General features: G+C 41.5%; 1 protein-coding gene across 3 annotated transcripts in view; it reads right to left on the reverse strand.

Moving 5' to 3' along the window:
* HMGCLL1 (3-hydroxy-3-methylglutaryl-CoA lyase like 1) overlaps positions 1-12903 on the reverse strand; it is a 105437-nt gene that overhangs the window by 62346 nt on the left and 30188 nt on the right. For all 3 annotated transcript variants that reach the window (XM_084830996.1, XM_084831014.1, XM_084831005.1), the window contains exons 4-5: positions 12061-12156; positions 7173-7321 (exon numbers count right to left, since the gene is read on the reverse strand). In XM_084830996.1, coding sequence (XP_084687122.1) covers positions 7173-7321; positions 12061-12156 — 245 coding nt within the window. The remainder of the gene's footprint in view (positions 1-7172; positions 7322-12060; positions 12157-12903) is intronic.

Raw genomic sequence — 12903 nt, forward strand, 5'->3', positions numbered from 1 at the left:
TTTCCACATTTGCGCAAATTGCACAAATGTGAATGTGCACAAACATGCACGTGAAAAATTGCACAAATTCCCATAAAATGTGCAGATTCCCTCCCCCTTGTGCATTTTCACACTTCAGCCTATGGGGGAAATGAGTATTTTCACCCGGTTTTTTTTAAATTTTGCATATTTTTTTCCAGGACGAAATTTGCACAAAATTCCTGAAGGTTATAAAAACGGTCCACAAGTCCGTGGAATCCACCCAACAGGGGAAAAGCTGGTCTGCTGTGGGTCGGATTCATAAACATCTGAACTCATTTGGTTCCACTGTGGAAAATATTTCTCCAACATCCCTACAATAAAACATGCAGACAGATTCCTAACACCCTTTGATTTCATTGCCATTCAAACATCAGTGAATGCGTGCTGTACTGGAACCAGTGTTTTTTAGCTTGTTAATAAGTAATTTGGAATTAGGTGTGAAAAGTGAGGTGGCCAAGTTTGCTGACAACACCAAATTATTTAGGGTGGTTAACAAAAAGCAATAGTGAAGAGCTCCAAATCCAAACTAGATGAGTGGCCATTAAAATGGCAAATGTGGTTCAGTGTAAGTAACTGTAGAGTGATACACATCGGGACTAAAAATCCTAAATTCACATATGCGCTGATGGGTTTTGAGCTGGTAGTGACTTACCATGAAAGGAGTCTTGGGGTTGTGCTGAAAGCTCAATAAAACCATCAACCCATTATGCAGCTGCTGTGAAAAAGGTAAACTCCAGGTTGGGAATCATTAGGAAAGGAATTGAAAATAAAACAGATAATATTGAAACATCTTCATAGAATCATAGAATAGTAGGGTTGGAAGGGGCCTACAAGGCCATCGAGTCCAACCCCCTGCTCAATGCCATAGATTTGTCTTCATACAAATCTATGGCATAAGCACACTTGGATACTGTGCACAGTTCTGGTCACCCCATGTCAAAAAGGATACTGTAGAGCTGGAAAAGGTGCAGAAACGGGCAACTAAAATGATCAAGGGTTTGGAGAAACTCTCCTATGAAGAAAGGTTTAAAATGCTCAGGCTTTTTAACTTAGAAAAGCAGGTGAGTAAGGGGAAACATCACAGGTGTGTATAAAATTGTACATCATATTTTGCAGAGAAAGTGGATAGGGAGAAGATCATCTTTCATAATACTGAGTAGATAGGGAGAAGATTTTCTTCCTCTTTCATGATACAAAAACCTGAAATTCAGGACAGACAAAAGGACATACTTCATACAATGCATTGTATGGAATTCACTACCAAAAGATGTAGTAATAGCCAATGCAGACAGCTTCAAATGGGGATTAGACAATTTCATGAAAGATAAGGCTATCAATGGCTACCAGTCAGGACGACTGTTCATTATTCCCAGTATCAGAGATAGTACGCCTCTGCACACCAGTTGCTGGGGAGCACATGCCCCCATGTCCTGCTTTTGGGCTTCCCATGGGCATCTAGTTGCTGGACTAGATAGGCCTCTAGTCTGATCCAGCATGGTTCTTAGGTTCTTAGGATCTTTAGTCCAGCATTAAGTGGCAATAACCCCCTCTTAGCTGCACACCCACCAGGTACACTAACAATTGCAATCTGGCTTTAGAAAGTCATCAGCCAACAGTTTCCCCTGTCTTGGGGAGCCATACCAGCATTCAGAAAGGACAGAGTCATTAGTAATATTATTTTGTGTGGGATGCAAATGTGAGCTAGAAAATGTGAGCTATCCAAAGGTGAACTTTTTTCCCCCTGCAACCTCCACCTCAGAAGCTATATACTTCTGGTTACCAGATGGGCCTTTGTCTGATTCAGTACAGCTCTTCTCACATTCTTATGCAAGGAGCTATGGGAAGCATCCTAGCAGACATTACAATATTTAGCAAAAAAATTAAAAATGATCTTTTACAACCCTTACTCCAATTTTTCTTACAATGGTGTGAGTGAAACCAATTATGCAGAGAGACAGAGTTACTTGCCAAGACCACCCAGTGAGCTTCTTAGCTAACCAAGCAATTGAACTTATCAAAATGTAACACTTTATCCACCTGCATGGTACTAGCCCTCGTCTAACTACAATGTATATTGCTTAACCTTTCCTCTATATATTAGGAAATGGCATTCACATTTCCTAATAATAATATTCAAGTGACTAGGTGCAAATTATATGCCATTTTCTACTGAGAACTACTCTTGTTAGTATTTAAATACTTGGATTTTCTGTGGAATCTAATTAGATTTCGGAACAGCAAGAGATGTCATTATTAATTTAATATGTACACATGACAAGAGATATTGAAAATGTCAATTTTGGCTGTAGTCTGATGCAATTTCCCTAGATCTTAAGAACATAAGAAGAGCCCTGCTGGATCAAATCCCACAATGGTCAATCAGATGTATGTATGGTATGTATGTATTCATTCACTTGATTTGTACCCTGCCTTTCTACAAGGAAAAATGGCACTCAAGGCAGCTTACAATCATAAACCAAGTTTGATTAAAACAATAAAACAAATGCATTAAAACACAATTAAAAACACAATAACAGAATAAAAACAACATCCAACCCAATACACCCGCTTACATGCCAAAGGCCTGCTTGAATAAAAAGGTCTTTGCCTGGTGGTGGAAGGACAGCAGAGAGTAAGCAAACCTAGCCAGCCTCCCTTGGCAAGGAGTTCCACAGCCTGGGAGTGACCACCAAGATGGCCCTCTTTCCCATCACCACTAAACATGCCTCTGAAGGAGGCAGTCTCAAAAGAACAGCCTCTCCCCCAAGATCTTAAGACCTCGGCAGGCTTACATGGGAGAAGGCAGTCTTTCAGGTAGCCTGGTCCCAAGCTGTATATAGCTTTATAGGTCATAACCAGGCCTTTTACTGTCTTATTATTGACCTTAGTGACTAATAGTCAAGAGGTATACTATTCTGAGGTCAACAGTGAGAGATTCAAAGTGCTAGTTATGACCTATAAAGCTCTATGCAAAGGCATCCTCCAAGTGCCCCCTCAGAGGGAGGTTCAGAGGATGGCAACAAAGGAGAGGGCCTTTTTGATGGTCCCCCCCCCCCCCCGTTGTGGAATGGTCTCTCCAGTGAAGTCTGCCTGGTGCCAACATTGTCATCCTTTCCGCACCAGGTTAAGACTTCCCTCTATGCCCAGGCATTTGACAGCATATGATGAGATTTTAACTGGTCCTAGCAACAACAAATTATTGTTGATTATTTTAAATTGTTTCTATATGTAAATGGCTTTTACCTTATACTTTATATTGTATTTTAAGGTTTTAATCTTTTGTAAACTGCCCAGAGAGCTTTGGCTACCAGGCCGTAGAGAAATGTTCATCATCATGCCTCTGAACCTGGAGAGTCTATGTAGCCCTCATGAATTAAAGCAAATGAATTCCATATGTTAATTCTGCATTATGGAAAGAAGAACTTGTTTAGTCTAATTTAAATCTACTGCTAATCAATTTCATTGGAAGTACTATTATGAAGTGCATAAGTTAGAAAGACTATAAAATGACCTTTATGAAAAGTATTTAGGCCACACAGTGTTTGTATTTCTTCTTTTAATAAGCACTTGAAATCTTTCAGTAAACACTTAAATATTTTGCACCGTTAGGCGTTCGGTGTGACAGCTGGCAACATAAATGTTCTATATGATGGTTTAGTAAATGTTGGTCCAGCTGTGGCAACATGACAACAGAGTGAAGTCCCGCTGAAGCTTTCAACTCCATTTTCCATTAAATTTGCCTATTGCCACTGATTTACACTTACTATATAAACTCTGGATTGCCAGGAAAAACAGAAAATAAAAACGGAAACTTCCACATTATTTCTGAAAGTAGATTTCTAGCACCATTCTCATTGGCCAGTCTGCAGCAAATGGGAACAAGGGCTGCAGCTCTGTCGCTGCCTGTAGTGGTGGCAAACTTCCACCACACCCCTTATTTAAGGAGAGAGAGAAAAAGGCCAAAAGCCTCTGCTGCCTCATCTTAAACGATATTAAATTTCCCCACACTAAAATAAAAGGATTTCGGTTTGGGCTTCATAACCCAACCTATTTTATGGAAATATTGGGAAAATAGGTTGAGTTTTCCAAGCCCAATTCTGAATTCAGGAACCCTGTTTCAATGGGGTTTTCTATTGCCCTCACGAGACCCCAAACACTCCCCCCACCCCTTCCCCCTTCACTTACCTGGCCTGGTGGAAGTGCCTACAAACTCAATGAAAAGCGAGGCCCTTCTGGCCTTCTCTCCCCACTCTTCCTTTTCTACTTCTGATATGGTTTAAGACAGCAGTTTTCAGCCTGGGCCATGTGACCTCCCAAAGGGCAATCTACAAATATTTGGGGGCATTTAGAACTCTAGGGAGGTAAACGGGGTGCATTTAGGATTTTAAGATTTTAGGAAGCCTTTCTATCCGCTTGCAATGGTTTCTGACAGCCAGCCTTTTACAGAGGACAGTCCTCTATTTGAAGGGTTGCGAGAGGACCATCCTTTATTTTAAGGTGTCCGCTATTTGAAGTGCTGTCCAGTCCAAGTCTAGTTTAAAGATAAAGGACTGTGAGAAGGGAGAGCAGGGGCCTTGAAGTTGCCCATCAACAGTGAGCACCTGGACAGCAGACTGAACAGGCAGGCACACAGGTCCCCTGGTCACAGTCTGCCCCACTATGAAATTGCATTTCTATTAAATTACAATAATAATTTCTAAATTTGCATTAATACAAGCGTGAAGATTTGAGGCCTACAGAGGAAAGGGGGAAAAGGTCAGGCCTGGAGGTTTTGGTTGGGAGGGAGTATCCCTGAGAGTAGTTTCATTTCCATGGTTAAGTTTCAGTTTCATTTCCCCAGTTAAGTTTCATTCCTTCAGGTTTGATACAGTACTTTCAGTTTTGAGGGAGGATATAAAAAGAGAGTCAGAAGGACCAGAGCAGTAAGAGCAGGGTTAGGAAGGGCAGAGCACGAAGAAGGAGCAGGAAGATGCAGCCTGAAGAAATCCAAGTACAGCTAGGGTAAAGGAACTTGATTTTGCAACTTTTATTTCCCCTTAATGCGTTTTGTATCACTCAGCTTTATTGTGTAAATACCTTTACTTGTGATTTGCTTGCTTTAACCCATCAGTAAAGTGTTGTGGTTAAACTTTGTCTAGAGTGTCAATCACCCCATGCCTACAGCCTAAACCCCACGTTATTGGAAAGCGGAAGGTAAAAGAAGGAAGGTGGGATTCTTAAGGAGGCAAGAGATCTTTAAGGAGTTGTTCAGGAGGTCCAGGTCATAAAGGGAACCCTGACAACAAGTATATTAGCATATGAAAATATATGCAAATCTATGTCCTCTTTTTTTGGTAAGGGATTTCCTCTTTTTTGGCAATCCATATGTGGCCACTCTAATAACATCCCAGATCTTCAGTTTCTTTTCCAGATCCTTAAAAAAGTGGCACACTTCAAAATGGAAGCACATGGGCATGCCCCTCCCCACTTGGCAATAATAATGATAGCAGCAGCAGCAGCAACATTTCATTTACAAAGGGACTAAGAATGTGTGATGAGCTTCCAGAAGAGGCACTGTATGACAAAGGTGAAACAGGTTCTCCCAAACAGTGCCAATTGGGCTCAAATAACACTACAGAGTTGGCTGATAGCCATCAGGTCCAAGGGTCTCACTGAATGTATGCCTAAAATTGGTTTATTGTAGGGATGTCAGAGAATTCCGCACGAATTTTAAATGGGATCGAATTCTGACAAATTCAGTACACGGAATCCTCCTCAGAATGGGGTGGCCTGGTCGACCCAGACCGGAGCTCATGTGGACCCTTTTTTTTTTTGTCCACCAAATGGCGGATTTTACAAAAATAATCACGAAAAGAAATCCATAAATCGGAAATGGAAGAAGAATGCGAACGGCTTTACCCTTTTTATAATATAAGCATTTTCCCTGTGACTTTCTTTCAAGGCTTTCTTTCACTGGGGCTGAGTCGCAAAGTCCACAGAAATCCTCCATCTTTTATGTTTATTGTCTGTGGAGGTGAGGTCAGGTGAGGTGAGGTCTGGTGAGGTCAGGTCAGGTGAGGGCAGGGCAGGTCCGGTGAGGTCAGGTGACTGGAAGTTACGTGGGGAATCCCCGCGAAGGGCTTTACCCTTTTTACGAAAATAAATAGGCATTTTCCCAATGACCTAAGGCTTACAGAGACGGATGGCGGGCGCACAAAAAGGATTTTTCGGCGGTACTTATGAAATTATTTATGTAAGTTTGGGGAGCCGAAAAAAATGGGGGAATCTGGGGCATGTGGACAGTGGAACGGGGCGGCCCTCGGCTCTGTGGAATCCTCACGGAGCGGAGCCACTCCGCGAGGATTCCAGGGGGGGAGGAACAGATCGCCTCCCCCTCCTGCAGATTCCCCACCGGAACGGACTGTGGGGAATCTGTACATACCTAGTTTATTATATACATATATCAAAAATATACCTATCAGAATAAAGTTGCCTTTCTGGAGTTATGCTGGTTTTACCTCTTAATTTTTTACTCATGGCTTGTTGGGGATGATCATTTAATGATAATGTTGAGTACATGGTAGGTGGCAGTAGCTAAAAGGTTAGGAACCATTGGTTTTAAGATGATACTGCTGGGCATGAGAGGTTAATTGACCCTTTTGGCACTTAGAATAAAGCAGCTGTGGCACAGTGATGAAGGGGTAAAGTGAAAGAACTATGGCTGAAATCCTAAACACACTTGGATAAGCCCCCTTCAGGACAGGGGGACTCTCTTCTCAGTAAACGTATGCAGAATTGCACTGTAAATCAGTAATCCTTCTGCATGTCATAGGTGACATAATCCACTTCTATTTCTCTACAACCTCTTATCATTGTGATAATCCTACTGCCCATCGCCTGGGCTTGGCAGGGATTAAGAGTGCTCCCTAAATCAGGGTTATGCAGAAAGTAGATCTCCAGATGCGTTGGACTTCACCTCCCAGCATTCCTGACCAATAGCCATGCAGGCTGGAGCTTTGGGGAGTTGAAGTCCAAAACAGTTAGAGATTACCTCCTTTCCACCTTTGCCCCCAGTGATACTGGATATCTGTAGTCCAGCTGTGACAAATACATTTAAGCAATTAGGGCTTAATTTCACAAATGGCCATATCGGTAAAATGTTTAATTATTACCCTCGCACTGGAATGTCCATCAGTCTTGCGAATTTAACAACATCCTCAAATCTTTCCATGCTTTCTTCTATGGTGCAATTAATATTTATTTTGCTGAAAGATTCAGATGCTGCACCAAACACTGATACTTCAGTCGCCCCAGCAGCAATCTAAAATAAAACAGGATAGAAAAACAGATTCCCCCCCCCCAGGTAAACAACATCACATATTTGCTTTTAACAGTAATTGTCCACCATTTGAAACATTAGTAACCAAAGGATAACCAACGCATTCCTAAGTCACATTTATGTAGAAGTAATTCCTATTGATATCAGTGAAAAATTTCTTCCAGCTAAGGTGTTCAAGCCCTAACTAGATATTACAGAGATGAGTGGCTGCTGCCAATCTATGCCTCCACAACAGTGTCTACTAACATACACCCCTCCTTGGGACAAGAGTTCAAGACCCATGGAACTAGTAAAAGAAAAGTGAGACATGATGTCATTATATTCATTGTTTCCCAATCCCTGCTTCAGTTCACTGGGTCCTACTTGAAAGGGGAGGGCAAAAAGCTGACATCATGTCACACACTTGACATTACTAGGGAGACATTGGTCCTCCATTAACATCTAGTTAGGTCCTGAAATCCCCAGCTTTTCTTCTGTTTATCTGCAGGATTGCATCACTTCCATAGAACCGAATTTCCTTTCCTTTTTTATTAACTGGATAAGTAAGGTCTTTCTTACCAAATGGAAATCTTCCCCTGCATCCATTTATATAAACATTTTAATAATAAGCCTAAGGAAGAAGCTATACAAAAAACCACTAAAGACTATAAAGCATGTATGGAGATATAGATTAGTTATACAATTCTTCTGTAAATTGCTTACACTCTACCACGTAGCTTTCTAATTGAGCACATTGGCCTTTAAGGACAGATTTTTCTTTGCTAAGATTTTAGATTATGTCAACAAGTGTTCTAAAGGGGTGTTTTTCTTAACCTAAATATCAATTCTATTTGTGTGTGTGTGTATATATACATATATAATTTGTATCCTGCTTTTTTTCCTCTCGCAAGAAAACCAAAGTGGCTTACATGGTCCCCCTCCTCTCCATTTTATCCTCACAATAACTCTGTGAGGTATGTTAGGCTATGTACAAGCTCAATAGATTTATTCCACTATATTGAATTACTTAAGCCTAAGTCTTCATATAATGATAGCAGATAATTTGTAAAACAAAACAAGAATAGAATTTTATTGGCCATATTGGGCTGGATCCAGACTAAATTCGTCATGACGCACTTTGGTCCCACTGATTTCAACAGAACTAAAGTGGGACTTATGTAGCCTGGATTCAACCCAAAGTGTAGAAGCTTTCTATGATTTGCATATTTTATCATACAATTCTTTGAATGCTTCAAAGGTTTCTTTTTTCTTTCTAGGTTATATCAGAATGAATGTGATGTTTTTATTTGGTAGTTGGTATTGCCATAATCAGTGTTTAACACAAATGCAATGCAATCTTATGCATGTTTACTCAGAAGCAAGTCTCCCTGTGTAAAAGGGGAGCTGCTGTCATGGAAGTATGCATAAGATTGCAGCCATAATAAACAAAACTAATTCATGCTGCTAGTTATTGACACCGTTATTCTAATTCTCACTCCAAGCAACAACACTAAATTTGCTTTTCACAAGGCCTCTCTCTCTACATAGGAGTTAGATCAGTAAAAGTGAGGCTTCAGCTCTGAAATTATCTGGAAGTCCTTTCAAGTGAACCTTTGTCATGGATATAAATGGGCCTCTTTCTGTTTATGATGAGTTTCCCACATGGAAACAAGCAAAGGTTTGGGGACAGAAAGTCATGCTCTTTCCACAGCCATTAAGATTCTCATAAAAAGGCCTCAACTGTCTGAGTGAATTAAATTCTCTGCATCAGAGTTTTAGAAGTAAGATGTTCTCTAAAGCTTCCACCCTGTGCCTAAATACTGAAATGCAATCAAATGCAGAGGGAAAGCAAAAAAAAAAAAGATATAACAAATTTCTTTTTTCCATTTCTTTTTTAGGTAGATTGAAACCATAAAATCAGCTTGAAAAACATTGTGCGACAGATATTATCCACTAATGTAAGTGTACAGAAGTTATCATAGATTTATGAATGTGCTTCATCTGGGTCACAGAAACTGACCTGGTTAAAGCTATGTCATCTGGAGTCAACAATAAATAGCTAGCAGAGCAGAGCAAGCCTATGTATTGGGGTGCCAGGAGGGTAGGTGGGGGGAGGTAGCAAGATCACCACCAGATCTAGAGACCTGCTGGCTCACAGCTGCCAATATAGAAGGTGACATTTTTGCCCTTCTTGTTCTGACGGTCCATTCCCACCCACCCCGCCCCGTCCCATTGAAGCCAAAGAGAGGGAAAATACCTCTGCCAGCTCAAGGTCCTGGGGCTTTATCTAGGGGTGTGCTGGCAGAGTCAAAGAGCTATAGATCCAGGGTGTCCCCACCCATGAAATTCCCCGTTTCAGGGCCTACTGCCAACAGAAATACCATCAGCAACAGAACTACACCCACAGAGCTTTCCACGGGCGTATCTGGGGCCTCCACAGTGGACATGGTGCCCCAGTGTCAGAGGTCCTCTCTGCTGATTGAGTGGCACTCCTGCCCTATGCTAATGCCTGGTCTTGAAAGGGGTTAGGATTGCTCCCTAAGTCAGGGGTGGGCAGAAAGTAGATTTCCAGATGTTTTGAACTTCAACTACTAGGATTCCTGACCATCGGCCATGCTGCCAGGGGCTTCTGAGAGCTGAAGTCCAAAACTTCTGGAGATCTACCTTCTTTTCAGCCTTGCCTTAAGTCATACTGCATGTATCTGCATCCTAGCTGTGACAAATACATTTAAGGTGATGACAGCAAAGCATCAGTAATCCTTAACAATATATACAATTGACAAAAACCAAAGTTAAGGTACAAAAATATACACAATTAAAATAGTTCAATGTTAGGAAGTGCAAATATTTAAAAAATGTATCCAAAATATGTGTCACAATATACAAAATAAAAACAGAATTGCAGAATCTAAAAATTGTGATGTTAAAATGTTATAATAATATAAAAGGACACATATGACAATGTGTGTGTGTGTGTGTGTGTGTGTATACACACATAAACTTTTAAAAACCACCAGTGGGCCAAACATGTTTCAACTTTTCATCTTCTTCAGTGGCCTATACAAAACACTATAGCTTGAGCTCTAATTAAAAATTCTTCATTGGGGGCATGAATATGTCCATTTGGCAGATGTTCATTCTAGGTATGCCATTACTTAGGGTGCAATCCTATGCATGTTTAGACAGAAAAAAGTCCTACAACTCCCAGCATGCCCCAGCCATGTGCTGGCTGGGGCATGCTGGGAGTTGTAGGACTCTTTTCTGTCTAAACATGCATAGGATTGCACCACTAATGACCATAGATCACTGCCAAAATAGGTTTAGAAAAGTCTAAATAATGAGTGGGCTTGTACATCATGCTAAGCCACCCTGCAAATAAGTCACCATGGGTTGGTTGTTTGCTGAGCAACCCACGGTACTCTCAACAACCAGCCTTCCTGTGGCTTTTTCTCCCCTCCAGTCCTCCCACTAGCTCCAGCACATATCCCAGGTGCCTTTGCAGCAGAACTTGTTGCCTCGGTCTCTATGTCAGCACCCTTTCTGCAACTGGTCCACTTGGCTTGCCAACTTCGGAGGGAAACTCCCCGCCCGCCCCACCCCCCGCATCAGCTCGCCAAACAGAATTCATTTTCTGAGCCTTTATGAACACAATAATGTGTTTGCCAGCTTGGGGGAGGGGGGGGCTTTTGCTGTTGTGCAAGTCCGCCTCTCCAATATTTAGCCAAGCATCCCCATATTCCATTCTCTACTTTGGCACTTCCCCTGCTAGCTAGCAAACAACCTTTTACACAAAGGCTGGTTCACATTACACTAAAGTAAGCACACCCACTCCCAAAGCACCTCCGCCACTCCAATATTTAGCCAAGCATACCCGTACTCCCTTTTTCCACTTTGGAACTTAGGCTGCTAGCTAACAAACACTTAAAAAAAAAAGGCTGCTTCATGTTACACTAAAGTAGCGCACCCATTCCCAAAGTAAGAACACTGGCTGGCAATTCACCTTCCAACAAGCTGCTTTCAGCTCCTCCTCCCCACCCCACATTCCTGTTGCTTCCCTCCATTGCTAGCTGTCACATCTTGATATGGATTACAGAGCAGTGAGCAGGAGCAGGAAATATACCCAGATGTCATGGTAAAACAGTAACACAGATGGGAAAATTATGGAAATGTTAAGGCAGCTGCCATTTGCTCCTGTGCACTTGCACGCCCTCCCCTTTTTAAAAAAAGTTGTGAATGCGTTTGGGACACTCTCCAGTGTCCTTCTTTCATGATTTTAGGGACACAGGGCAGAGGTGTTGAGAAGGATGGTGGCAGCACGAGCAAGACTGCGTGGAGCGGCAGGGGTGCTCTGGCCAAGTGGCTCTCTAGCCACATGGCCAGCAACCCATGATAAAATCGCCCTACCAGGTTCGGACGGCACAACAAGTCCACCATGGGTATGAACAACCCTAAAACAAGCCATGGGTTCTGATGGTGGGTGGTTCATGAAAAATAACCTACCCTGCAGAAACTGCACTGGGTTCACATGATGCGACAACCCACCATGGCTGATCACCCATGGTGGATTGTCATGTTATACAAACCAGGTCTGTGGATTGAACATAGAAACATTTCCTTCTCTGTTAGCCTACAGTAGTTTCAAGGCCATGTGTGTGTGTGATTAATTGTGTATATTTTTATACAAATATATTTAAGCAATTAGGGGTTAATTGATAGGCAGATAAAGCAAGCAATATACGTACAGCAGAATGGAAACCTTGAAGATTGGGGGTAAGTACTGGATAGCGGACTCCAGGATACCGCTCTATTCCTCGCATTACTTCTGTGTGGTCTGCCATCTTAAAGACAAAATATTGTTTAATTTCATATTAAAGTACGTGATGGTTATTAACAAATGTGTTCAGAATGATGCAATACTATTTTTATATTATACATAGAAACACACGAACTAGACAAAACTGAGTATCAATACAGTAAAAATACCATGTCCATTTTACAGAAAGTCACATACAAATCAAAATGACACTTAGCACACTTTCAAATAAGGCTCTTATCATGCCTTCTCCTTACTTCATTCACGGAATTTTACAGGGGTCCAGACGACATCATCTTCCCTTTAAAAACCCTCCTGTACTTTCCTACCACTTCTTCCATTCTTTTTCTTACCACAAAATATCTGATAAGGAGGGGAAGAAAGAATAGCTACAGAATGCCTTTTGATTGGTGGTGCTAGGAGCTGTCCACCTGGAAGAACCCTTTCACAAAATTCACTGTGCGTTGACTGTACTTTCTTGCCTATAGGATTATTATCCTATGGTTCACTCAGCACTTCTACTTGTGTAAATGCTTATTATGAAAGCAAGAGCATTAAAAAAAAAGGGGGGGCTAAAAATCTGGAGAAAATCGCATATTCAACTATGTCATCTTGTCATTTTCCATTTGAAAACCATTCCACTTGGACCAGGAAATATGATGCAAAGAGGTATTTTCACATCCTTGTTTTACCACTTAACATCTGTTAGCAATGGTGAATAGATGTAACAGTAGAAACCGATGTTATGTCAAACTGAATTCACTTAGTTCAT

The sequence above is a fragment of the Heloderma suspectum genome, chromosome 1, assembly GCF_057233095.1.
Source record: "Heloderma suspectum isolate Gila_16-S chromosome 1, 16-S_ref, whole genome shotgun sequence".
Taxonomy (NCBI): domain Eukaryota; kingdom Metazoa; phylum Chordata; class Lepidosauria; order Squamata; family Helodermatidae; genus Heloderma; species Heloderma suspectum.